The 23,536-nt window shown below is 43.9% G+C and overlaps 2 protein-coding genes across 2 annotated transcripts; one reads left to right on the top strand and one right to left on the bottom strand.

Annotated features, from left to right (window-relative positions):
• Positions 1 to 4,050: 4,050 nt before the first annotated feature.
• LOC141643697 (uncharacterized) lies at positions 4,051 to 5,506 on the bottom strand. Its single transcript, XM_074452970.1, has 2 exons — positions 5,231 to 5,506; positions 4,051 to 4,665 (listed from the first exon to the last, which is right to left on the bottom strand). Exons 1-2 carry the CDS (start codon positions 5,504 to 5,506, stop codon positions 4,051 to 4,053), a joined length of 891 nt encoding a protein of 296 aa, XP_074309071.1.
• A 540-nt stretch (positions 5,507 to 6,046) lies between these two features.
• Positions 6,047 to 10,620, top strand: LOC141643690 (uncharacterized). The gene is made up of 8 exons (XM_074452958.1): positions 6,047 to 6,206; positions 6,342 to 6,895; positions 6,995 to 7,194; positions 7,280 to 7,852; positions 8,002 to 8,725; positions 8,835 to 9,631; positions 9,717 to 10,116; positions 10,336 to 10,620. Exons 1-8 carry the CDS (start codon positions 6,047 to 6,049, stop codon positions 10,618 to 10,620), a joined length of 3,693 nt encoding a protein of 1,230 aa, XP_074309059.1.
• The last annotated feature ends 12,916 nt before the right edge of the window (positions 10,621 to 23,536 follow it).

Raw genomic sequence — 23,536 nt, 5'->3', positions numbered from 1 at the left:
GCGCAGTGCCTGCTGCGCCTCTTCGTGAGGCTGCCGCAGTTCCTGCTTCCTTTCTTCTTCCATCGTCCTCTGTAATTCGTCTTCTTTATTTGTTTTCGTTAATTCTTTGTTATAATACCATAATCATCTCACATGTATATTATTTATCATTCATACGTTTAATTAATCATTAAATTCGGCTTAAATCCCTTATAATCTCATATTTGCGGGGTTTCGTCATTAAACTCAATCCGGGTTGTAGAAATTCGATTTGTTCATATTGAGTTTCTGGAATTCGACCTTTGATATATTTCCATCTGTCTATTGTCGTATTCGTCATTAGTTCGTCATTAATTCATCGTGTTTAATCTATTTAATTCACCTATGTCACTAATCAATCGTTCATCCCTGTAAATAATTCGTTTGCATTCGTCTCGTCCATGTTTTATTGCTTTTATGACTCGTTCATATGTAATTAATGAATTAAATCACTTTTATCCGAGTAAATATATTAATGAATCCATTAAATCATCAATTGTCATTAACGATTTGCAGTTCCGGCTTCACAGCCAGAACTCACCCTTGGAACAGACGCAGCAACTGCTGCGCCTCTTCCAAAGGGCGCAGTCCTGCTGCGCCTGTTCAGGTTGATTTCTGTCTCTGAACTCCCTTTCTGCCTTGACCTGATTAATTAGTCTACGTATAATTAACTATTAACCGTATTATCGCCTACTGTTTCTGTTCGTTAATTCCTTTATTCTTTCTTTTTCCCAAATTATCCGTTTTAAAGGTATTTTTGACATAAATCGCTAAACCCATTGTAATTATTGTAATTTTTATTATTGTTATTTTCCTATTGTATTTATCGTTGTATTTTGTATCATTTGTATGTTTTCACATGTAATTGAATCTAAATCCCAACTTCGACCCAATTGTTTGCTAATTACTTGTTCACCGACTTAGTTAATTCACGCATGTTAGGATTAATTTATTGGATGTTGCAATGCATGCATATAATAGACAATATATCAAGTATAGACGATTTTCCCCAATCATTAGTAGAGGCCGCTATCGAGGCGGGCGGGATTAGGTGTTCGATCAAAAGAGCTTCCTAATACGTACCCTCACCTCTTACTCCAGATCTCTGTGAACATCCGTGTTCATTGGCATCCACGAGAGTCATTCTAGACATAGAATGCTAAGGGTAATGAGTTCTTGGTGTTCATGTCTCTACTTTGTGTCTTGACATGGCACGAGGTATTCGAACGGTTCCAATTTCCCATAAAAATTGGTGGCGACTCCACAAATGCAAACGCTTGTTTCCCAAGCGCCCCCGTGGCCCCATTGTCCACAGGTACCCCTGCTCCTGACCCTGAGTTGCTGTCTTTGTATGCTGAGATTGATGATTTTGATGAAGCTAACCTTGATGATGATGGAGCCCAGTAGTGACAGATGGTCACTACATCCCTCTCTTTCCAGCTGGTTTGGGGGAGGCTACTGCATTACAGCTGGTATTACCTTTCCTGTTTTTGTTTTATTGCATTTCTTATTTTCCCTCTTCCCTTTGTTAGTTGTGTCCCATAGGTTCTTTGGATTTACGTGTGTTTGCTATGTTGTAGGCGTCACAATGAGGACACTGTGACATTTAGGTTTGGGGGAGAGTGTTTATTTCTGTTGTGTGTTTTACTTATTGTTGTGTGTGAAAAAAAAAATCCAAAAAAATTGAAAAATTTATAAAATACAAAACCATGTTTTATTTATTTTGAGTCGAGTCGTGGTGAATTGTTTAGCAATGATGATAATTTGCTTTGTCTTTGCATTTAAGTCCCATTTAGTTGTCCACGTACATTGTTTTGACCTGTTAGCTATGATGAACAAAGCTCTTTACTCAAGTCTTGGCCGTCACAATATGCCTTATGCCGAGTAGATTTGACTTTATTTTGTTGGTAAACCACTTAAATTTCTGAGGTCTTTAGAGCTTCCTAGGCCGGGAACATTAATAAATCGGTCTCATTGTTATTTAGGCTGAAGAGTGTGGTCTCCTTGTGGAATATGTAATATCAAACTGCATAAGTGTGACATTAGTTTCTTAGCTTTTGCGCTTTCATATGATTGAGTACATGAGGAAAGGTGTTTCTTATTGTTCAAATAGATTGTATCTAATTATAGCGACCGCATGTTAGAATCGATCTAAAGGGCATAATAGAGTCGACCGATCTTATGACCTTAGACAGCTTGGTAGATCTAGCAATTGATTAATAGACCTCATATAATTGACCTAGTGAACCGGAAATCCTAAACCTTTAATATCATTGTTTAAATCTCCTTTTATTGCTTGCATTTAGTTGGTTAGATAACGAAACAAAACAACCCCCAGAAAATGGTTACCTTAGACAATTTAAATATTTACAGACTTAGCTTTTACCGCCTCCTTATGGATTCGATACCTGTCTTACTGCTAGCTATTCTTGTTAGTCTTGAGATAGTTTTACTTTGATTTGGTGATACGACTTTAGCCATATCATAGATTTTGCTAAAAATGGTGTCCTGCCTTGATATAACCCTCCATGCATGTTTTGCCAGAAGCGCTTGATTGAGACATTCAACATTTCGAATTCTAAGTCCACCACTACTCTTAGGAAGGCTAAGGAAATTTTTACTACACCAGTGGACGATTTTCCCTGTCTTGCATCCGGCCTACCAAAAATGTGACAAGATAGAGTTGATCTTATTTGCCACACTTACCGGTACTTTGAATACCGATAGAAATAAATTTGATAAGTTTGATAAGACGGATGAAATGAGACTTAACCTCCCTGCTGGTGATAAGAAAATCTCATTCCAAGATGACACTCTTCTGGTAACATTTTTAATGATCCCTTTAAACACCTCCTTTTTCGATCCTTGTAATTCCGTTGGAATGCCTAGATACCTACCGATTCCTTTACTGTTTCTTATCTTTAGAATATTTAAGCAGTTTCTTGCCCTCCTCAATTTCATACATGGGCTGAAAATAATTCCTGATTTATCTTCATTTAATTTTTGTCCAAACGCAATACAGTATTCATCGATGATTCGTTTAAGATTTCTTACTCCCTTCCCTTGATCCTCAAGGAAGAAAACCGAATCATCCGCAAAGAAGAGATGAGTCAATGGTGTCACTCCCTTGCTTAGTCGAATACCTTTTATAAGATTCTTGTCCTGGGCGTGTGACACATTACATGAGAGCACTTCCATACACAAGATAAACAGGAAAGAAGATAATGGATCTCCTTGCCGCAGCCCACAGTTTGGTTTAAACTGTTGCATCGGGGCTCCATTGAACAACACCTCGTATGATACAGTACTAACACAACTCATGATCAGAGAAATAATTTTTTCAGGAAATCCATAGCAAACAAGGACTTCTCTGAGAAAACCCCATCGCACTCTATCATAAGCCTTACTCATATCAGCCTTAAAAGCAAACTCCCATTTCTACCTTTATTTTGTGTATTGATCTTATAAAGTGCTTCATTTGCAATAAGAATATTGTCACTGATATTTCTTCCTGGAATAAAAGCATTCTGAAATTCTCCCACCAGATAAGGCTTGACCTTTGCCATACGATTGGTCACACACTTAGTGATTATACGCATCAGAACATTAAACAGACTAATTGGGCGGTAATCCGGGACTCCTTCAGGGTTATCACACTTAGGAACCAGAGTAATAAATGTTCGATTTATTTCACTTAGCACCACGTCCGAGTTGAGTATCGATAGAACAGCTTTAGTAAGATCTTTTTTTATAGTGAACCAACACTTTTGGTAAAAAAATCGCCGGAATACCATCCGGTCCTGGCGATTTTAGAGCTCCCATTTGGAATACGGCCTTACGAACTTCTTTTGCGGTAAAAGGTTTACTTAGAAAATCCGCATCATCCGCGGTCACTTTTACAGTGATATGTTGCAGTAAGTTCTTGAAAGTATTCCTAGAGGACCCATCTATCGGAGTTTGAGGGGGATTATACAGATCATAAAATTTTTTCTAAAATATATCACTAACCTTCGTAGAGTCATAGATCAAGTTTTAATCCTCTCCCTTTATGCCAAGAATAAAGTTACGTCCTGATCTACCCTTCACCCAATTGAAAAAATACCTTGTACAGCAGTCACCCTCATTTATCCACCTAATTTTTGCCCGCTGTCTCCAATAAATAGCTGCTACCTTAGCAAATTCCTTAATCTCTTCATTAACACTCGTATAGATTTCATCGTTTCCATCTTGAATGGCCATGTTCATCCCATGCTCAAGGCGTTTGTAAAAGTCTTGCCATTTCCCCTTCCATTCCTTTCGTTTATCTAATGTCCATTTTTTGACATTCTGCCTTACATGTACCAATTTTCTCATGACACGGTACGCCGGTGATCCTTCCCACTCTCGCCTCCATGCTTCCTTTATAATTTGGAGGCACTCCTCATATTCTAATGCCCAAGCCTCCAATTTATATGGTTTCTTATTCGTATTTCGTGTTAGATCTAAATCCAATTCAATCGGTGCATGGTCCGAGATTTGAATCGGAAAATGTTTAAGTCCTGTATTTGGGAATAGATCAAACCACGTCTTGGAAGCTAAAGCCTTATAAATCCTTTCATACACCCTCGCATCTCTTTTTCTATTATTACACCATGTATACCTTGGACCCTTAAAGGGGATCTCCAAAAGTTCATTGGTATTTTCCACTTAATAAAATCGCAAGCTCCAGAAATACCATTTTTGTTCTTACTAAATTTGTCATAAGTGTACTCCACTTGATTAAAATCCCCAATAATCAAGAAAGGGAATTCTAACCTTTCAAGCCAACTTTCTAAGTCCCCCAACACCGAAGCACGTTTACTTGGCTTCGGGTCACCGTAAAAAAGAACAAGATACCACAATTTACGATTACATTTCTCCACAAGAAGGATCATAAAATTTTTACATTTCATAATTAATGAGGCTCGTCTTCGCCTCCTTACGCCAAACTCCCCCCCCCCCTCCGACAACCCAATAGCATCCATACCATCAGCCATTACAAAACCAAGGTTTCTAAAAATTTGGCTAACATTGGTTGCGTTACACTTAGTTTCTAAAAGGAAAATAAAATCGTAATACATATTATTTAGTAACGCTCTTATACGAGGAACTATAGGTGAGAGCGTATTGTTGAGACCCCTACAGTTCCAAAATAAACCCATCATGGCTGGCGAGGAGGTTGTGTTGGCCTAACCTCCGCAAAACCCCCTTGATCATTGACTGAAGAAGAGTCAGTCGACTCCATCATTTCTTGGTCAGTAACCCTTATACGGAACCCAACTTCCATCCTTTTGCTCTGTTGACCATGAATACCGTCCTCATAGCACCCTTTTTTTGCCAATTGTTTGAGGTAACACCTTGCAGCTTTTACTGAAACCAGTTCTTCCTCTAGTACAATATCTACAGTCACTTGCGAGCAACACTTCCTTTTCCTACCTACCCTAATTGCCTCCCTGTTTAACTTGCCCATATCAAACTCATGTTAAGCATCAACAAGACCCATGAATCCATCAGAAAAACCAGACACCTCCACAGCTGCAATTTGCTTTGATTTCGCTCCAACTTCAGGAATATCAAATAGCCTCACCTCCTTTCTCGAACTTTCAGCATTTTCTTTCATATTTTCCTTTTCCTCTTCAGATTTGAACAGGCTCTCCAGAGTTCTAAAGGAAGGAGTCCCAATTTGTAACTCCAGATCCTTTCTGATAATTGTTGCAGGTGTAACATTTAAAGGAATGGAGCCCACCAGAATAGGCTCCTCCTGAACCAAAGCCCCAACATCACAACTATTTCCCACACTTAAGATCAAATCAGTGTTGACCCCATTAATTTAAATTTTTAAGGATGAGAGAGAAAGCTAGGTTTTTACAGTTTCTGAGCAATGGCTAAGAACAAACATACTAATCATCCTAATAATACTAATAATAATAACAAAAATAATTCTAAAAATCAAAAAAATACGCAATCTAATTCAATAGTTGCTAATCCTACAGATTTAGTTTTAATCAATATGAGTAATGCTAATAATGATCTGCCTACTGAAACGAGGGTGGATTCGGTACAACATGAGATTGATAATTCTCGCCGGGAGGTGAACGAAGTCTTACAGACGGAACACGTTGAGGTTACAGATGAAACGGAGGAGGAATGGCAGGAGATCTCACCGCGGGGTAAATGAAAAGCTTCTGTGGGGTCATTAACGCTGATAGCTGAGGAGCAGGAATCAACAAAACTGAAAATTCTTCCGGAGGATGTCAAGGAGGACATTGATTATTAGAAGCAAGCTCTATTTGGCTATGTGTTAGGGACAAACCCTCCCAGAGAGGTTTTGGAAGGTTTTCTGAGACGTACCTGGCAGGCTTATGAGGTATCTAAGATTTCATTCCTTCCTAATGGATTATTTGTGGTTCGTTTTGGTAAGGCGGAACATTTACAACTGGTTTTGAATAATGGTATGTTTTTATTTGATGGAAAACCTCCGATTCTTAGAGCTTGGGATCCAAATGATAGGATTTCCAAGGTTAAGGTCAAGTCTGTTCCGATTTGGGTCAAATTGGTAGGTCTAGACCTTAAGTTTTGGGGTGCTAAGTGCTTGGAGAAATTAGCATCATTGATAGGAAAATTTGTGAGAATTGATGACCTGACTGTCGAACGTACCTTGTTGGGATTTGCTAGAGTATTAGTGGAAGTGGAGATTGATCAGAAGTTTCCCACTAGGATTGAGTTTGAGGATGAATTGGGTAAGGATATCCATGTTGCAGTGGAGTATGATTGGCTACCTATTACTTGTGACAAGTGTAAAGGGATAGGGCATGCTGCTACAATGTGCAGGAGGAAAGAATTCTACATTCAGAAGCCTGTGATTACAGCTAAACCAAAGTAGGCATGGGTGCCTAAGGTACCAACTGCTGAGGTCCCTGCAAAGGATGTAGTACAATTTCCAGAACTGGGAGTGCAGAAACAGGTTCAGGGGAGCACCAATGCTACCCCAGCAGCTACCTCTGTTCTTGCTTCTGTTACTCCTCTCATTACCCCAATGGCATCTGTTCAGGGATCTGTATTCACACTTGCCAGGGTAGTCACTTGTATTACCAGGCATGAATCTAGGCTCCATGGGGCTAAGGAAGGAAACTTTATGAAGGACTTCAGTAATGAAATGTCAGGATATGCTGAATTGGTTGATAAAGGGGGAGGAGGCACCTCTCTTCAACCCAATGATTAACTTTGGTACTTGGAATGTCAGGGGTCTAAATAGTACTAATAAACAGAAGGATGTGAAGTGGTTCCTCCACCAACATGATCTCTGTCTATTTGGACTCCTTGAGACTAGAGTTAAAGCTCAGTCTCAAAATAAAGTAGCTGAAAATGTCTGTTATGGGTGGGATTATACTACCAATATAAGTTGTCATCAAGGAGGTCAGATCTGGTTACTCTGGAAGTCTGCAATGGTATCTGTTGATGTCATTGAAATGGATGCCCAGTATATTCATACAAGGGTCCTTAATAAGTTGAATAATGATAGGTTTTATGCCACTTTCGTTTATGGGTTCAATAAAATTGAAGATAAAGCTCCTCTTTGGCAGAATCTTATTAGACTGAATGTTCAAGATCCTTGGATTGTTATGGGGGATTTCAATGCAGTTATGTATGCTAATGAAAGACTGGGTGGATTAGTTAAGGATGAAGAAGTGGTTCCTTTCCAGGATACTGCTGCTGAATGTGACTTGCAGGACCTGAAATCTTATGGGGCCTTTTTACGTGGAACAATAAATAACCTAGTGACACTAGGGTGTTTAGCAGAATTGATAGAGCTCTGGTAAATGATTGCTGGCTCAACTTATGGACGGATTATTTTGCTACTTTTTCTGCTGAAGGAGAATTTGATCACTGCCCTTGTATTATCTCTTCAGCAAGGAGTCCTGAGTTTAAGAAGAAACCATTTAAATTTTTTAATATGTGGTGTAGGGCTCCTGAGTATCATCAAGTTGTTCAGCATAATTGGAACAGCAATGTCTATGGTACTGCTATGTTTAGAGTGGTTAAGAGGCTTAAACTAATGAAGAGTGCCTTGAAAAAACTTAATGGTTCATTATTTTCAGATATTGAAAGAAATACTGATGTTGCTTTTAAGGTGATGATTCATACTCAGGAAGAACTTCAGAAAGATCCTTACAATAAGCAGCTTATGGATATTGAAAGACAAACTAGGGAATCTTATCATTTGCTAGCTACTGCTAAGGAGGAATTCCTCAGACAGAAAGCCAAATGTGCTTGGGCTAAAGATGGGGATGTTAATTCTGCAATGTTCCACCGTTTGATTAAGAAGAGGCAACTCCATAATAAGGTGTTGCAGATTCAGGATGCAGCTGGTGTTGTTTGTAAGGAACCTGAAGATATTTTAAATGCTTTTCTCTCTTATTATAAACAGCTCCTGGGCAGTAGTGCTGGTTCTGCAAATGTTATCCAACACACTAATGGTCCAACAGTTGATTGCCAACTTTGGGAGAAAATGTGCAAAATACCTACAGAGGAGGAAGTCAAAAATGTTATCTTATCTATCCCTGATGAGAAAAGTCCTGGTCCTGATAGTTTTACAAGCAAATTCTTTAAGACTAGTTGGAGCACTATCAAGGATGATCTCTGTGAAGCTGTGACTGATTTCTTCAATTCTGGTCAACTGCTGAAACAGGTTAACTCTACCAACCTTACCCTTATTCCTAAAGTAGCTGAGCCAAAAAAATGTTAAGGAATTCCGTCCTATTGCCTGTTGTAACACCCTTTATAAGATTATATCTAAGCTTTTGTGTGAGAGAATTGCTGAGGTGTTGCCTTCCATTTTTAATCCTGCTCAGAGTGCCTTCATCAAAGGTAGAAGTATCTTGGGTAATATCTTGATTACCCAAGATTTGGTGAGACTATATAGTAGGAAAAGTGCCTTCCCTAGATGTTTGATGAAAATTGACCTTAGGAAGGCATATGATTCTATTGAGTGGAATTGTGTGAAACAGATTTTGGTTGGTCTAAACTTTCCACCTAAGTTGATTGAACTTATTATGCAGTGCATTAGTACCACTTCCTATTCCATTTGTCTTAATGGTCACACTCATGGGTATTTTAAAGGGGAGAGAGGGCTCAGACAAGGTGACCCTATATCTCCTTTGATATTTACACTTTGTATGGAGTATCTCTCCAGGTTGATTGAGAAGAGTGTGAGCTTGCCTAGGTTTAAATTCCATCCTCTGTGCAAGAGTTTGAAATTAACTCATTTGATGTTTGCTGATGATTTACTCATCTTTTGCAAAGGGGACCTTAAATCTATTACTATTCTGATGGAGACTTTTAATGTTTTCTCTGCTGCCACTGGTTTGAATATTAGCAATGAGAAGTCTGACATCTATCTTAATGGTGTTGATCAAGAGGTAGAAAATAATATCCTGAGAACCACAGGTTTCAGAAAGGGTTCTTTGCCTTTTAAGTACCTGGGTGTTTGCATTTCTCATAAAAGAATTTCCAGGATTGATTGTAATATACTCGTGGATAAGATGATTACCAGAATAAGAGGATGGAATAAGAGGAAGATTTCATATTCTGGAAGGCTAGTGCTTGTCAAATCTGTTTTGGGCTACTGTGCATACTTATTGGTCCCAACTTTTTGTTTTGCCCATGGGTGTGATGGATAGAATACAAGCACTTTGTAGGAATTTTTTGTGGGAAGGTGAAGATACTTATTCCAAAGCTCTACTTGTTGCATGGTCTATACTTTGCAAAGACAAGAAAGTTGGGGGTTTGTCTGTGACTGATAGTCGAATTTGGAACATTGCAGCAATAGGAAAATTGGCTTGGTGGATTCTGATTAAGAAAGACCACCTCTGGATTAGGTGGGCGGATAATATTTATTTGAAAGGGAGAGACTGGTTAACCTATACTCCTACTGTTAATAGTTCATGGGCGTGGAGGAAAATTTGTGAGGTGAGGACAAAATTTTTGGGAGCTTATACTACTAGTCTGTGGCAGGATAACAGCAATCCTTACACAATTGCTAAGGGATATAGATGGCTCACACAAACTGATGATGTTAAGGTGAGTTGGTATGGAATGGCTTGGAACAGATTTAATACTCCTAAGCATTGCTTTATCATTTGGTTGATGCACAAAGACAGGCTCCTCACTTCAGACAGATTGATGAAAATGGGTATATGCCAGCAGAGTCTATTTTACTTATGTGGTGTTAAAGATGAGTCTCTATGACATTTGACCTCAGAATGCCCCTACACTAAGGTCTGCTGTCAACTACTACAGTACTGGATTGGGGTTAAGGTTTCAGGTTTGCAGACTGGTGTGCTCATTATGAAGGAGAGATCTCAGTCTATGCTCATTAGACTGTTGAAAAGCGCTGCAATAGTAGGCATGTTTTATCATATATGGCTGATAAGGAATAGTTGCAGGATTCAGCATTATGTTCGAAGGCCTGCACTGGTTATACAGGAAGTCCAAATAGAAGTGAAGCTTCGTTTTCAGGCTGTATTTGATGGGCAGCTGAAGACTTATGATCTGGAGTGGTGTAGAAACCATAATCTAATTTAGGCTTGAGCTTGTAATATTTTTCTTCTATCATTAGTAAGCTAAGAGTGGTAAAAACAGGAATGGTTGTAATGGTGCTTGTACTTCAATTTTCTGATTAATATAATTTCTCACATTTCCACCAGTGTTGACCCCATTCAAGTCTCCTTCACTTCCAGCAACATTCAGCATCAGATCAGTGTTAATATCATTAGTTGGTTGATCATTACTCACATCAGGAAGAAAGTCCATGTCATGCCCAACACTAAACCCAGGAACAGAACTATTGTTTTGGTCATCAGAGATAGACCCCTCAGAAGGAGTAATGGTCTTAGGTTCACTACAACAAATTGGCACTTGGGCCACAAATTACGCCACGGGAATTCGTAATTCGTGGCATAAGTTTGCTTTGCCACGGGAAAAATATGCCACGGGAATGGGAATAAAAAACTATTCCACGGGAAAAATATGTCCGTGGCAAATAATTGTTTTTAGCCACGAATTAAGCCACGGTCGTGGCTATAATTACTTTTAGCCATGCATTAAGACACGACAGTGGCTAATAGTTGTTTTTAGCCACGAACTAAGCCACATCCGTGGCTAATTATTTTTTTCTGCCATGGATAAAATCACATCGTGCCTGATTAATGCTTGTTTGTCGTGAATTAAAATTATCGTCATCGTTAATAATTTTCATTATTAGTGTCATCTTCACATTAATGCTTAATTATAATGGTCGAGTGAATATCTCAATATTATATTAGAGTGTATAGTTTTATTTAAGTTAATTACGAATTTATTTATCTTATTTAAAATCACTGAAATTTTTGACGGAAAATATTTACATGGTAACCCTGACGTTTTCACCTTTTTACGAGATACTAGACCTGACAAATGGCTCATTCGGGCAAGGTTCGGGTCGGTTCATTTTTGTATCGGGTCACTCCGGGTCCGGTCGTTTAGGGTCACTTCAGTTCAGGATATTGCTTAAAATAAATCATTTCGGGTCCATTGTGTCATTTTAGGTACTTCAAGTCGGGTCAATTTACGTATATCGAGTTACGTTTGGGTCACACTTTTCGGGTCACTTTTGGTAAATGATTGGCAGGGAGTACCAAACATCATATATAATTTATTGAATTCACTGAAAAATTATTGTGTCCTGCGGGAGGATTGTGCTCCTTACGTCTTAAGTATTTATAAGATTCCATTTGGTGGTTTGACTTTAAGTGTAAGGAGGACAGTCTTCCCGGAGGGCACACAATTTTTTTCGAATCACTATACGAAAACTCCAATACTAACCAATACTCCCTCTACTATTTTATACGGAGTATATGTCTTTCTTACTTTTCGAGATACTCCATTCTCTTTTCAACATCTTTTAAAATATAAGGAAAAATACCATGAAATGTATATTCATATGAAAGATCTTTCCATAAGAAATTTGGTATAATTTTATAATTTTTTTTTTTGACAAGGAATTTTATAATTTTTAAACTACTATATTTTTGTAAAAATTAAAGTCAAATGGTCAGCTCGGAAAACAAACCGTCCTATATTAAGAAAACGGAGAGAGTACTAAATGAACCTTTAACTACCTTAAGACGGTCGACCGGTCTTAAATGAGAATTTGTAAGGAAAAACAAAGGCCACCCACAATATTCACAAATTCTCATTTAAGACGGGTCGACTCATCTTAAGCTTAAGATGGGTCAAATAATTAGGATAAGATAAAAGAAAAGTTTCTAAATACTAGCAAAATATTTATATTATCTAGATAAGTGGTGTAATATTTGACCCGCTTTATTCTTAAAACGGATATATCCATCTCAAGGGAAACCAATTGTTCAATATTCAAGAAGCCCACGATTATATCACATTTTTGATGCCTGAACCAAAAGCAATTACCAAAACCAAACACCTAATCACTTACTGCTAATTTCTAAACCCTTATCCCTAAAAAAAAAATCTACACTCAATTCCGTTAACGTTCTTTGTTGTTTCATACTTTCATCAATTTACGCATCCATGGCACACGCCGAATTTACAAGACATTAGTAAGTCGTTTATCTCTAGTATTCAATTATAATTATTTGTGAATTGTGAATTATGATATGTAAATTAATGATTTTGGATTGCAAATAACGGATCAAGGGTTACAAATTTCGGATTATGCATTGTGTTGTTTTGAATTAGGGGTTGGGAATTGATAATTATGGCTTGAATTACTTATGTACCTCACTTTCCAATTTAATTCGTTGATTGTGAATTTGATGGTTCTTTCTATGATGGCATATTTTTTATACATTGGTCTATGAATCTTAAACATGGACTCATCAACAATATTGTGGAAAAGGCAATTCAGATAGGCATTTGTCGTCTAATACTCCAAATGATGTAGTCGTTTGATAACCTAATGAATGTTGTCCTGGTCTTTACTACATCGGTTGGTATTGCTTAAGACCGTCTTAAATTATGTCTCTCACAACCACCTTTCATTTTCACTTTTATTTTATCGGATGTGAAGAGCCGTCTTAAATTAAGACGGTCTTAAACAAAAATTCATTTTACTACATTTGATCCCCATGGCCCTAAGTCCCTAGCCACCCCCCACCCCCCCCCCCCCCCTCCCCCGCCGCCCGACTTCCATGTTTACCTACTATTTGAAACTAGGTCTCTGACAAATTTAATCAAGAGTCTAATAACGATCTTCACATTAATGTAGCATCTTTGCGAAGTCTTTGTTTGGCAGGTGAACTTAACCTAAAGTTCATTAAAATGTTGAACCAAAGTGACTTTAAGGCTAAGAATAGGGCGTTTAAGCTTAATAATTATTTGTTCATTTCATTCAATAATTAATTTTCTAATGTTTATGATTTTTTTAATAATTTTTACAAGCTTGCGACGGTTACAAGTAAGAATAACTGTAAAACTTCTGAGTTGTATATAAACAGAGTCAAAGAATTTCTTGATATTATGGTGCATATATGTGTACACGTTGCTGGTGAACCGAAAATCGCTTGTTATATATACAATATTCGTGGCTTATTCTTTATTGTTGTTGTTATGTATAATATCAACATTGTAATTAATTATATCCTTATTCACTATTTGGTATACACATAGTGAAATCAAAGAAATACTCCAAAGAAGAATGGGGTGATCCATATGAAGATGACATCGATGAATTTAGCGGACTCCTAAATTTCAGGTACTAATATACATACTAAGTTAATTCGACTTTTCACCTTTAAATTTCAGGTACTAGTATACATAGTGATGGAGCATATTCTGCACCCGCTGACCGAGTCAACATATTGAGCAAGGTCAAAGATATCCACAGCAAGTCAACGACTTAGATGACCCTTAAGCGCGACACTGTCGGCTGTCTCTTGGGTCTCGGCTGGAACAACTAGCCAGCCGGGGCACATATCCGCGTACTCATATCCAAGACCCCTCGGTATGGAGTCAACAGGGCCCGCCGGCCTGCCATGGGTCCCTCGGCCGAGGGTAGATCAGTCTTTCCACCTGCTAGCCACTTGGCCACTACGTGACAAAAAGTGAAAGTCTATAAATACTCCTCAACCCTCATTGAGGAGAGGATCCACAATCTAACCTAAAACTCACTATTCATCTGGTATAAACTTCCTTATCTCTCTACAATATTCTTTGTCAAGTAACATACAACGTAATCTCTTTAAGTTCACTGACTTGAGCGTCGGAGTGAGTACGCTCAGTGCAAAGCCGAGCCCTCAGTTTGTTCACCGTTTCAGGAGAGACCGAGAGGAAGAGTCAAGGCAAGGAAGGACAACCATTCACCAAGCTTGCGTGGTAAACAACACTGCTCTGGAATTACACCCGGAACAATTGGCGCCGTCTGTGGGGAAGAGATACTAGAAGCTAGTCACATTCATTCCCAAACAAAACAAAACCCACCCAACAAGCTAAGAAGATGTCGAAACAACCAGAGATGGTGCTTGTGGAAACTGAATTCTACCAAGATGACACATTCCACAACTCTGAAATCGGGCAGTCCCCCACCGGCCGTATCACTGATACGACGAACGGGATGCCAAAGGAACAAGATACACCGCTGCCCGCCGACCAAGTCACAATCATGGGACATGTGGTTGATGCAGCTAAACTGAAGCTACTCCTGGAACTAATGGGTAGCACGCCGACTCACACTGTCACAACGACAAGAGCGGCGGCACCCCCACAAGAGACCAGGGCCCAAAAAGTGACTCCGAGAAACTTGAACGGAGCATTGGAGGAAGCTGACCATGTCAAGACGCCGGGGGAGCCCAGAGTGCCAGTGGTAGACCGAGTCCTTCCCGCACTCGCGGGGAGGACGGTGTCGCCCGCAAAGACCGACGAGGCCTCGCCCCGGAGGAGTGAAAGAAGTCCGACTCACCGAGTCGGAGAAGAAGTCCGACTCACCAGAGTCGGAGAAGAAGCCCGACTCACCAGAGTCGGAGAAGAAGCCCTTCCCACCACGGGGAGAGGAGTCGGACTAAGGATGCGAGGAGCCTATCGCCGCGTGTCATTCGACACGTGGTCAGACAGCCCCTCAACCCCTATGTCCTATAGGTCCCGGTGCCGACTAAGCTAAAGATGCCGCCCATATCATACAAAGGAGAAAGCGACCCAACCGACCATGCCGAGGCTTTCGAGTCTTACATGTCGGTATGGGAACAGCCTGATGAGGTTTGGTGCCGAGTCTTCCCAACGACCCTGCATGGGATGGCACAAAGTTGGTACAAGGGGCTACCCAATGGGTCGATATACTGTTATGGCGACCTAAGGGACATATTTTTGGCCCAGTATTCTTGCAATAAAAGAAGGGCCGTCGAGACATCGGATCTCCTGACTATCAAACAGGAGGGAGGCGAGTCTCTCCGAAGTTATGTGAAGAGGTTCGACGCCAAGGTTCAGCAGATCCGTGAGCGAACAATGAATCGGCGGCCTTCGATCGATGAAAGGCCTCCCGAGAGGAGACTTAAAAAACGAGCTCATCAAGTGCGGAGGCTCGAACCTAGACTCGCCGGGAAGATGGCCGACCAAGCCATAAAGGTGGAGGACTATCACAAAACACGGGTAGGCCCCAGCGAGGCCGGGCACTCAGAGAGTAAGAGCCGCCGGGAGGACAACCCGGATGAAGGACGCCGTGACAATAATAGGTCACGGTCTGACAAGTCCGCCAGGAAACAGAACTCGGCGGGCGCCGGGGGGAGTTCAGGACCGTACTACCAAAAGCGGTACAATGGTCACACCCACTTAGTCGTATCTGCCGCCGAGGTCTTCTCCCTGAGCAAGAACGAGGGTCAGAAGTGGGAAAGGCCTCCCAAGGCGAGGGGGGACGGTGATACGAGCCAGTACTGTGAGTACCACGGCCACACCGGTCACTTAATCGACAAGCTCGGCATCGAAGAATGCCATTGAAGAGCTGTTCCGGAAGGGGAGCCTCAGCAAATATGTTGTCGGAGGCCAAAAGACTAATACCGGCGGCTCAAATAAAAAATCCGTCTTTGAACGGATAGGAGTAATCCATGTTGTCATCGGGGGCAACGAGAACGGTGGGTCCGCTCATGGGCACAAACGGCACCTGAACGAGCTATATCAGGCCATCAACTTTGTGCCCAAAACAGCGATCCCCGCTTCCAACATCCCCGATATGACTATTGGGAAGAAGGACTACGAGGGAGTCATCGCCCCGCACAGCGACCCACTTGTAGTCCACTTGGACATAGCCAACCACCTGGTCAAGAGGTGCCTGATTGACACAGGCGCCTACACGAACATCATGTTCAGGGAGTGCTTTCTCAATCTCGGTCTGAAGATTGAGGACTTGGCCCCTGCACCAATCCGTTGTACAGTTTTTCCGGGGCCGGCCTTGTACCCCTGGGGTCAATCAGACTGCCGGTGATGTTCGGCGAGGGGAATGCGGCTAAGAATGTCCTATATGAGTTCGTGGTCATTGACGGCTCGTCCGCCTACAACGTTCTCATAGGCCGAGTCACTCTGAGCGAGGCCGATGCAGTAATGTCCATCCGGGCCCTGACACTGATGTATGTCTCGGACCGGGGGGAAGCGCATAAGCTCGTCTCAAAGGACGAAAAAGACGAAGTAGTCAACGTCCAGATATCCGCCAGAGGGTGCAACATGCAATCCCTCAAAGTGGCGAAGAAGTCAAAGAAGGGGAAAAGCCCATCCTTACAACAGGAGGGCGACCTCATGGATGCCACTGTCGGCATGGTCGAAGGAGCCGAGACCGAAGAAGTGGAAATTGACCCGGGCGCACCGAATCGCTTTCGGCGTCAACCTGGAGCCAAAATTCGGGCCGCTCTCCTAGATCGCCGAGGAAGAACAAAGACGTCTTCGCTTACTCAGCGGCCGAGATGCCAGGCGTGAGCCGGGAGGTAATTGTTCACAAGTTGAACGTACTCTCCACCGCTCGCCTGTCAAGCGGAAGATGAGGAACTCCTCGGCCCGAGAAGGATGAGGCCATCAAAGCCGAGGTAGATAAATTACTAGCGGCGGGCTTTATCATGCCTTGTACTTATCCTGAGTGGTTAGCTAATGTTGTAATGGTGAAGAAATCATCGGGGCGTGGAGGATGTGTGTAGATTTTACCAATCTTAATAAAGGGTGCCCCAAAGATTGCTATCCCTTGCCTCGAATAGATAGTTTAATCGACGCCACGGCAGCTACACTATCTTGAGCCTGCTGGACGCCTTCTCGGGTATCATCGGTATTCATGGCCGAAGAAGACATGCCTAAATGCGCATTCATCACCGTAACGGCACCTACATGTATAAAATGATGCCGTTCGGTTTGAAGAACGCCGGCGCAACTTACACAAGACTGGTGGACAAAGTGTTCCAAAATCAAAAAGGGCGAAACATTGAGGCTTACGTCGACGATGCTATTGTAAAAAGCAAGTCGACAATGAGCACTTAGCCGATTTACACGAGACATTTTGTTCGCTAAGGAAATACAAGATGAAACTTAACCCAATGAAGTGCAACCGGTGTCGGCAGGTAAGTTCATCGGCGTGCTTGTCGGCGCCGGGGAATTGATGCAAATCCGAGAAAAAGTCCAAGCAATCTTTGGACTGCCGGAGCCGAGGAATCGAAAAGAGGTTATGATGTTGGCCGGGAGGATGGCGGCTCTAGCCCGTTTCATCTCTCGGTCGGCCGACAAGAGCACCCCATTCTTCAAAGTGTTGAAGGGAAATAAAGACTTCGGCTGGGGGGAGGAACGAGCACGGCTTTCGTGCAATCGAAAGCTCATCTTCAAACTCTCCCAACCCCTGTCGGCCGATCTTTGGGGGAGACGGTATATCTATACATAGCGATTACCTCGGCCACGGTCGGTGCCGTGATCATCGAGAAGAAGACAAACAAAGAACACCCAATCTACTTCGTCGGCCATACATTGTTGCCCGCCGAAATAAACTACCCAGCGATTGAAAAAGCGGCCTTTCTTTGTCGTCGTTGACGCAAGGAAAGCGAAACCTTACTTCGACGCACATCCCGTGACGGTCTTAACCGACCAACCATTGGAGAAAGCATTGGAAAAATTTGAACAGTCTCGCGAGGCTCATTAAATGGGCGGTAGAGCTATCCGGCCGGCATTCGATACAAGCCGAGGCCCTCGATAAAGGGACAGGCACTTGCAGACTTCCTGGCCGAGTGCACATATCAAGAAGAACCAAACCCGAGAGTTTGGGAAGTATACACCGACGGGTCCTCCACGGCGAACGGCTCAGGAGCCGGCATACTTATCATCGGCCCAAACGGGACGAGTTTGAGTACGCCTTGAAATTTACCTTCTCGGCCTCAAACAACGAATCCGAATACGAGGCGGTGATAACCGGAGTCGAGCTAGCTAGAGCCTGGGCGGAACACATCATTTTGAAAACAGATTCACTTTTAGTGGCTAATCAAATCAGAGGAGAGTACGAGACTCGAGACGACGGGATGGTAAGATACCCGGAAAGGGTAAAAGCTGACACTTCAAAATTGAAATCTTTCCGGATACAATGCATTCCCAGTGCGAGAACAACCGAGCCGACGCTCTCTCAAAGCTTGCCAGTTCAACCATCAAGAATGTCGGTCGAACCGTCTTTGGTGGACATCGGGAATGCCAAAAGCATTACCGAGACCGTCGGCATGGTGGGCGACATAGAGGCCGAGACAACGTGGATGACTCCGATAATGAAGTACAAACCGATGAACAATTACACGGAGGACCGCAGTCTCTCACGAGAAGATAAAGAGGATCGCAGACAAGGTACTTGGTGTTTGAAGGAGAATTATACGGGAGGTCCGTGATAAGACCACTCTTGAAATGTGTCGGCCCAACCGACGCGGAGCTATCTTCGTGAGAAATTCACGAAGGCATCTGTGGTCATCACATGGGGGCAAGAACACTAGCCCACAAAGCTCTCCGAGCCGGCTACTTCTGGCCCACCATGCTTGAGGATTCCAGAGCCAAAACCAAAAAGTGCAACAACTGTCAAATGCATGCTCCGGTGATACATGCACCTTCCCGAGACCTGCAGCCGGTACTTAGTCCCCTTCCTTTTGCACAGTGGGGGATGGATCTACTAGGGCCATTTCCAACGGCGTCCGGAGGAAGAAAGTACTTGATTGTCGCCGTTGACTACTTCACCAAATGGGTTGAAGCTGTAGCGGTACCTGCCAAGACCACGGCGGCCGTAAGAAAGGTAATCTGGGAAAATGTCATAACTCGTTTTGGGTTACCCCAAGTCATGGTATTTGACCACGACCGAGAGTTTTGGAGCGACACAATAATGAACTGGTTGGAGGAACTTGGTATCAAATTTGCATACTCCTCCGTCTGCCACCCACAGAGCAACGGACAGGCGGAGGCAGCCAATAAAACAATCCACAACGGTTTGAAGAAGAAAGTTGAAGACCTAAAGGGAAGATGGGCCGACGAACTACTCGGCGTCCTGTGGTCCCTCCGGACCACGGAGAAAGAAGCAATGGGGTACAGTCCATTCCACTTAGTCTACGGGTCCGAAGCAGTCCTGCCAATTGAAGCAACGGTGCCGACATTCAGAACGACCACCTTTAACCCGGTTGAAAATGAGGAAGGTCTGAGAACCTCCCTAGACCTGGTCGAAGAAAGCCGAGATACAGCACGCCTCAACTTGGCAGTATACCAAAACCGAATGAGAAGAGCCTACAACCGAAGAGTCCACAAAAGGGACTTAAAAGTAGGGGATCTAGTCCTAAGAAAGTCGGCCGCCACCAACAAAGGGAACATTCATGGTAAATTGACGGCCAACTGGGAGGGTCCTTACAAAGTGGTTGAAGAAATGAGGCCGGGTACCTACGGGCGGTGACGGATGTGGAGGGTGTGCCTTTGATGAGCCATTGGAACACCGACAACCTCAGGAAATACTTTGTATAGCGGCGGAGGTGTCCAAAAGCTGTTGTTGGCACCCCAACGCGTGTTTATATCTATTGAAAAATCATCCAAGTTTTCCATCAAAGTGTTTATCCCCTCCGTAGTCATATCGAGGTAGACGCCACGGCCCAAGCCGGGCAGTCACCCCAAGAAGTAGACGCCACGGCAGTCACTACCAGCGCAGTTGATACTCGCGAAAGCGACCAACATGCCTTAGGAACGTATAAGTACAGTTGAGACGCAATTCTAGCCGCCTCGGACAACCGAAGGCCTGGCAGAGGAAGCGATCAATATGTCTACAGATACGAACGCTGTCGAGCCGTAACCTCTAGCCGCCTCGGCCAACCGAAGGCTGGGCGGGGGACACAACGGTCGATACGCTAACATGTTCACGGCGGCGGTTGGAAAACGCAAATCGAACGCCTCGGCCCAGACCGAGAGTGAAAGAGGAAGCGACCAACATGCCAACATGTTTAAAAACGTTAAACACAGTTGAGATACGCATTCTAAGCGCTCGGCCAGGCCGAAGGTAAAAACGAAAAAGCGCTCAATTAATAACGTAAGAAGACAAGTGAAGGATTGTGATCAAAGCCCCGGCCAAGCCGAGGGCCAATAAACAAGCTTTATTGAAAATGATTACAAGTAAGGAGAATACAGACGACGGCCGTCCCCATAGGGATAAGCCAAAACACAACCTACCAAAGTTTTACAAAAAACAAGGAAAAGAAGAACAAAAGGTTACAGACATATCATTTGAAGCGCCAAAATATGGCAGGGAGGAAAAGCTTAATAATTGGCCCCCGAACAGCTGAAGCTATCCGAGATGTCGGGTGAACCTGGTGACGACCGCCCGTCTCCCTATGCCTGTTGCTGCTTGCCATCGGCGACGTCAGCAGCATCATCTTTGGTAGGCGACCCAGAAACTGTCTTGGCAGCTTCAGCCTCGGCAGCCTCAGCTGCCCTCATTCTCTCAGCCTCCTCCTTGGCCGCCTTCGCCTTCTCAGCATGGGCCGCCTTCTCCGCGGCCTCCTCTTCCTCCTTCTTCACCCTTGCCTCCTCAGCGGCCTTCGCCTCCGCGACCTTCTCCTTAGCTTCAAGCTTGTCATCAAGCAGCTCGTCAAATTTTTGCCACGGAAAGGAGCCATCAAGAAAGAGCTCCCCTATCACTTCCCTGGCGGCCTCTTCGGCCAGGTCCCGGTATTGGGCGCACATGTTAGGAAGAATCTCGCTTTGGAGCGTCTCAATGTCCAACTCCCTCTGGGCGATGATAGCTATCTTATTTTGAAGCGCATTCCCCTGGGCCTTAAACATGGACCTCCATTCCTCCCTCTTCTTAGCATTGAAGTCGGCGACGGCCTGAAGCTTGTCACGCTCCTCCAGCAGCTTAGCGGCTTCAGCCCCTGCAGCCTCAGCCTTGGCTCTCTCAGCAAGGACTGCCTTTTCAGCGTCCTCCCTAAGTTTTCTCTCAGCACGGACCGCCTTTTCAGCCTCAGCCTTGGCCCTCTCAGCTTCCTTCTCCGCAGCAGCGAGTTCAAGCCTGAGCCGCTCGAGCTGTGGGGCAACTTCATCCATAACCTTTTCTTGCTCCCCAATATGAGCACCGGCCACCTCAGCCCACTTCGACAGCATCCTGGACAAACTCAGGCCCTCCGACCTAATCTGGGCGGGGGTAGGCTTCGGGAAGGAGGAGACGACGGTGACATCTTTACCACACCTGCGCGATTCGCTTCTCAAAGACGCCGTTCAACGGTGTGTCCGGTAGACGGCGGCGGTTGATCTACAAAAATTTAATCAAAGCATCCATGTCAACATTCATGGACATACCGGAGAGCTGTCATCGGAACGCCTAATGAACCGGCTAAGTCTGAGCCACAGGATAGATCTGTACCAGGCTTGGCCTTCTTGGCCGGAGGACCCATTTCTTTGCCGGCCTCGGCAGCAGTAGAAGCAGAAGCAGCAGCGGCAGCAGTAGTCTCTTTCCTCTTGCGGAAGAGAGGAGATTCCACTGCCAAGGTGACCACCTCCTCGGTAATATCGACGATCTCCACCGTCTTCTTTTGAATTGAGGGGATTGGAGGTGGAACTGATGTTGACGCCGTCACCGCCGAAGATTTTGTTTTCCGCGTTCGGCGCGGTATGTTACCAGCAACCTTCGCCTGGGCCGCCGTCGTATCTAAGCCCTTCAACTGCTGATCCATGAGATCATTTGGCGCCGGTATGCGATCACGGGTCTGGGCCTTAGGATGCAAATCAACAACTTGTTTGTCCTTACCAAGTCCCATTCTCCTAAGGATATCTTCAGACAGATCCGGGCCAAAACGGTCTGCAAAGGAAACGAAGCAAGGGTTAAGTAGAAGAAATAAATCAAAGTTCAAAAAAATAGAAACACTAAAAGCAGAGATGGGCCTCACACCGACCCCACTCACCCCGTTCGAGGGCCGGTATGAGGCCGACGTGGCAGAGCAGCTCATCCTGAAGAATGATCTGCGTCGGGGGCATCCATCCCTTCGGCATCCCATTCTTCTCAGCCTCAAACAGCCTCATCGCCCGCTTCTCATCCGCATTAAGAGGGACCCTGCTGGCGTCCATCTTAAGCTTACTCCGGGAGACCCATTTGTCATGCTCCCCCTTACTCTCGCACCGCAAATTGACGCGGTGCTGGAAGGACCGGGGCAGTGGATAATCCTCCGGAACCTCAACGTACACCCACCGCGGCTTCCAGTCCTTGCAGGAAGAAAGCTTATCAACGGAGACGTAACCCGGCTCCGTCTGCACGCTGTACCACCCAACGCGACCAGGGGCTGACGGCCGAAGGTGATGCAGCCGGCGGAATAAGTTAACCGTTGGGACCTCCCCCTTGAAAAGGCAGAGCCACACAAAGCCGACTATAGTCCTAATGGCCAACGGGTGCAGTTGGGCCACGGCGACGTTCATGGCTTTAATTATGGCCATAACGTATTCATTCGAGGAAACGGAGCCCATACTCCGGTGTGTCGATGTATACGCCGATCTGATCCGGAGGAGGGCAACAGACGGCCTGACCCTCTCTAGGAATAACAATCTTATACTCCCTGCCGAAGGAGAAATGATGTTCGAAGAAGTCAGGACCAGAACAACTGGCAAATTTGTGGGTCCAAGCACGGTCAGGGCCGATCTTACAGGCGTCGCCGTGATCCAGGACGTACGGCCTCTCGTCATCAGGATGAGCCCTTTCCTCATCATCACCGTCATCATCAACATCATCATCATCCTCCCAATCCTCCAGAACTTTTGGGTCAACTTCAGGAGAAGGAGACCTAGGGCCCCCAGACCTTATCGGAACGGCGGCTAGTGCCCCCTCTTCATCAAGACGCGACGGGGAACCCCCCGGCGCAGGATTACTAGGTCCGGCATCAGCAGAAGACATGTTCACAACAAAAAAAACTTAAACAATTAAAAGTTGAAAAATTTGTTTCTTTACCTTGGGAAGAGTGTTACGCCGAGTAACGCTTCGAAGACT

The sequence above is a fragment of the Silene latifolia genome, chromosome 1, assembly GCF_048544455.1.
Source record: "Silene latifolia isolate original U9 population chromosome 1, ASM4854445v1, whole genome shotgun sequence".
NCBI classification, from domain to species: Eukaryota; Viridiplantae; Streptophyta; class Magnoliopsida; order Caryophyllales; family Caryophyllaceae; genus Silene; species Silene latifolia.
This window is presented reverse-complemented; position numbering and strand designations above follow the sequence as displayed.

What these genes read in the sequence shown, in the direction of transcription:
- LOC141643697 (XM_074452970.1), bottom strand. Translation starts at nt 5,506, where the DNA reads ATGGGCAAGTTAAACAGGGAGGCAATTAGGGTAGGTAGGAAAAGGAAG. An exon ending in ATCAAGGGGGTTTTGCGGAG is followed by an intron (nt 4,666 to 5,230) that starts GTTAGGCCAACA and finishes ATCCCCTTTAAG; the next exon opens with GGTCCAAGGTATACATGGTG.
- LOC141643690 (XM_074452958.1), top strand. Translation starts at nt 6,047, where the DNA reads ATGAGTAATGCTAATAATGATCTGCCTACTGAAACGAGGGTGGATTCG. An exon ending in AAGATTTCATATTCTGGAAG is followed by an intron (nt 9,632 to 9,716) that starts GCTAGTGCTTGT and finishes TGTGATGGATAG; the next exon opens with AATACAAGCACTTTGTAGGA. An exon ending in CACAAACTGATGATGTTAAG is followed by an intron (nt 10,117 to 10,335) that starts GTGAGTTGGTAT and finishes CAACTACTACAG; the next exon opens with TACTGGATTGGGGTTAAGGT.